The sequence below is a fragment of the Zingiber officinale genome, chromosome 11A (genome assembly GCF_018446385.1).
Source record: "Zingiber officinale cultivar Zhangliang chromosome 11A, Zo_v1.1, whole genome shotgun sequence".
NCBI lineage: Eukaryota > Viridiplantae > Streptophyta > Magnoliopsida > Zingiberales > Zingiberaceae > Zingiber > Zingiber officinale.
In genome coordinates, this window is record NC_056006.1 from 79398177 (window position 1) to 79400326 (window position 2150).

Genomic DNA, 2150 nt, shown 5'->3' on the forward strand with positions numbered 1-2150 from the left:
ATGGCGTTTCTGTAATTTATGACGCTCCTAGCATAAAAGCCAGCTTCCACGGCTAGCTCCCTCCTTCCCTTCCCTTCCCTTCCCCTCAGTTCTGAGCTGACGAATTAAGAGGGAGAGCGAGACCAGGCGCCGATGGGAAACGTGGAAACGGCCCGTACGTCGTCGTCTCGCCGTGAAGTCGGACCGGGAAACCTCTCCAAGAGCATCGGTTGCATGTCCGGCGTCTTTCATTTCCTTTCCAATCACCACAACCGATCTCGCAAGCGCATCACCTCCGGTAACTGCGCCCAGCACGTTCTCCTCTTCTCCTCTCTTCTTCTTCTGGCTCCTTCTTAAATATGTAATTCGCCTTTATGCTGCAGTTAAAAGGAAGGAGAGCCCTGCCGCGCATCCTCTGACTCTGAGGCGATTAACGACTTCGCCGCCGCCGGAGGCCGCTGTCGAGGACTCCAAGAAAATGCGGCGCTCCAGCGAGACGCCACGGATTCCAGTGATCCCGCAAGAGATCAGGCGGAAGAAGCCGCCGGCCGCGTCGCCGTACAGTCCCCACACCCCTCCGGCGCTGGTGGCGCGGCTGATGGGTCTCGACGACTCGCCACCCCAGGGGGTGGCGGCGGGCAAGCGGCGGGAATTGCTGCGCGCGTTGGAGAAGTGCGACGAGGACCTCCAGGCGCTCAGTCGGATCATCGAGGCGATCCGCTCGGAGGAGATCCGAGCCGATACGGTCGTCTCCACCGCCGGGAAGACGGCCGAGCGGCTGCTCGAAATCGAGACGAACTGCGGAGCCGCCAAGAACGAGTGTAACGGGGAGCAGCCGAGCCCCGTATCGGTGCTGGACGCGTTGTCGTCGCCTCGGAATCGGTCCCGGTCGAAACGTTCCCCGGACGGTACGTAGCAGTCTGCGGAGATGAATTTGTTCCCGTCGCGAACCGGTATTATCACGAATCTTAATGCAGATAGCCAAGGAAGCCCTGCCGACGAATGTAGTAGGATCCTGAAGCCATCCCGCATAGCCGTTCTTTGTACGGGTAAGTCTAATACACTCGCACTTTCTGAGGCTTATCAGCGACATATATAGTCACATATTTACTTCCTACTTAGTGCAGACGACGATATCAATACAAATCAAAAGAAGGCGCACGAGGCCACACGACGCCGGATAATAATGGAACCAATGCCGAGTGGCGATCAGGCCAGGGTGGAGGACTTGGGCGGTCTGCGGCCGTGGTGGCTAGCCAGGAGGAGGAGGAGGAGGAGCGCGAGCCGGGCGATGGTGGAGAGCGTGGAAGAGGTGTGGGGGGAGGGGGTGGGGAAAGAGAGGTGGGAGTTGGGCCGGGTGGAGGCTTGGGTGGAGGCCCAGTTGCTGGGCGAGTTGGTGGAGGAGCTTGTCGTGGAGCTTCTCGGCTGGAACCGTAAGCTGTCGTCGCCTACTCGCAGGAAGAGGCTCCGCTTCTAAAAAAAAAAAATGGAATCGTCACATCAGCGGCCCTCTAAAATTAGTCCTACAAATATAGAGGAAAATAAATACAGGTACATAGAAGAGACTCCGCTTCTATAGTTGCATGCACCCAAATGAATTGCTTGAGCACTTATTGGATGTGAATATTGCAGAATGTAATTTTTTTTTTAATTGATGAAAATGGATCTATGAATAAAATTTCAAGTGAAATATTACTTCTCCTGTCTTATCTATATACAAGAGTTAAATCGAATTAATCATTAAACCTAATTTAAAATTTTAATTAGGTCATTTCAGAATTTCCATTTTCTTAAAAAAAATAATTATTTTGAGAATTAATTCGGTTTAAAAACTTTTAATTCGGTTAAAGCATAAAACAAAATTTAATATTTGTTATGGTTGATTTAATTTTTATCCAAATTAGCTCTTAGTTTCATTCAGAAAAAAAAAAAATTATATATCTCTATAATAATAATATGATATTGTCCATTTAGATTAAAACCTTATAGATTTATTTTTAGTTTCTACTTAAAAGATCTTATACTAATGAAGATATTTTTCATCTTATAAATCATAATCTTTTCCATGTATTTTCAATGTTGAACTTTGATTGTATTCCCAACAATTCTCCCCTTAAACGAAGGACTGTCATTATTCTCATGATCTAAGCCTTTCTTCAAGCATCCAATTA

At 48.5% G+C, this 2150-nt stretch overlaps 1 protein-coding gene across 1 annotated transcript; it reads left to right on the top strand.

Moving 5' to 3' along the window:
- On the top strand, positions 1–1674 carry LOC122032315. Its single transcript, XM_042591597.1, has 4 exons — positions 1–277; positions 363–887; positions 957–1028; positions 1107–1674. Exons 1-4 carry the CDS (start codon positions 133–135, stop codon positions 1454–1456), a joined length of 1092 nt encoding a protein of 363 aa, XP_042447531.1. The 5' UTR covers positions 1–132; the 3' UTR covers positions 1457–1674.
- The last annotated feature ends 476 nt before the right edge of the window (positions 1675–2150 follow it).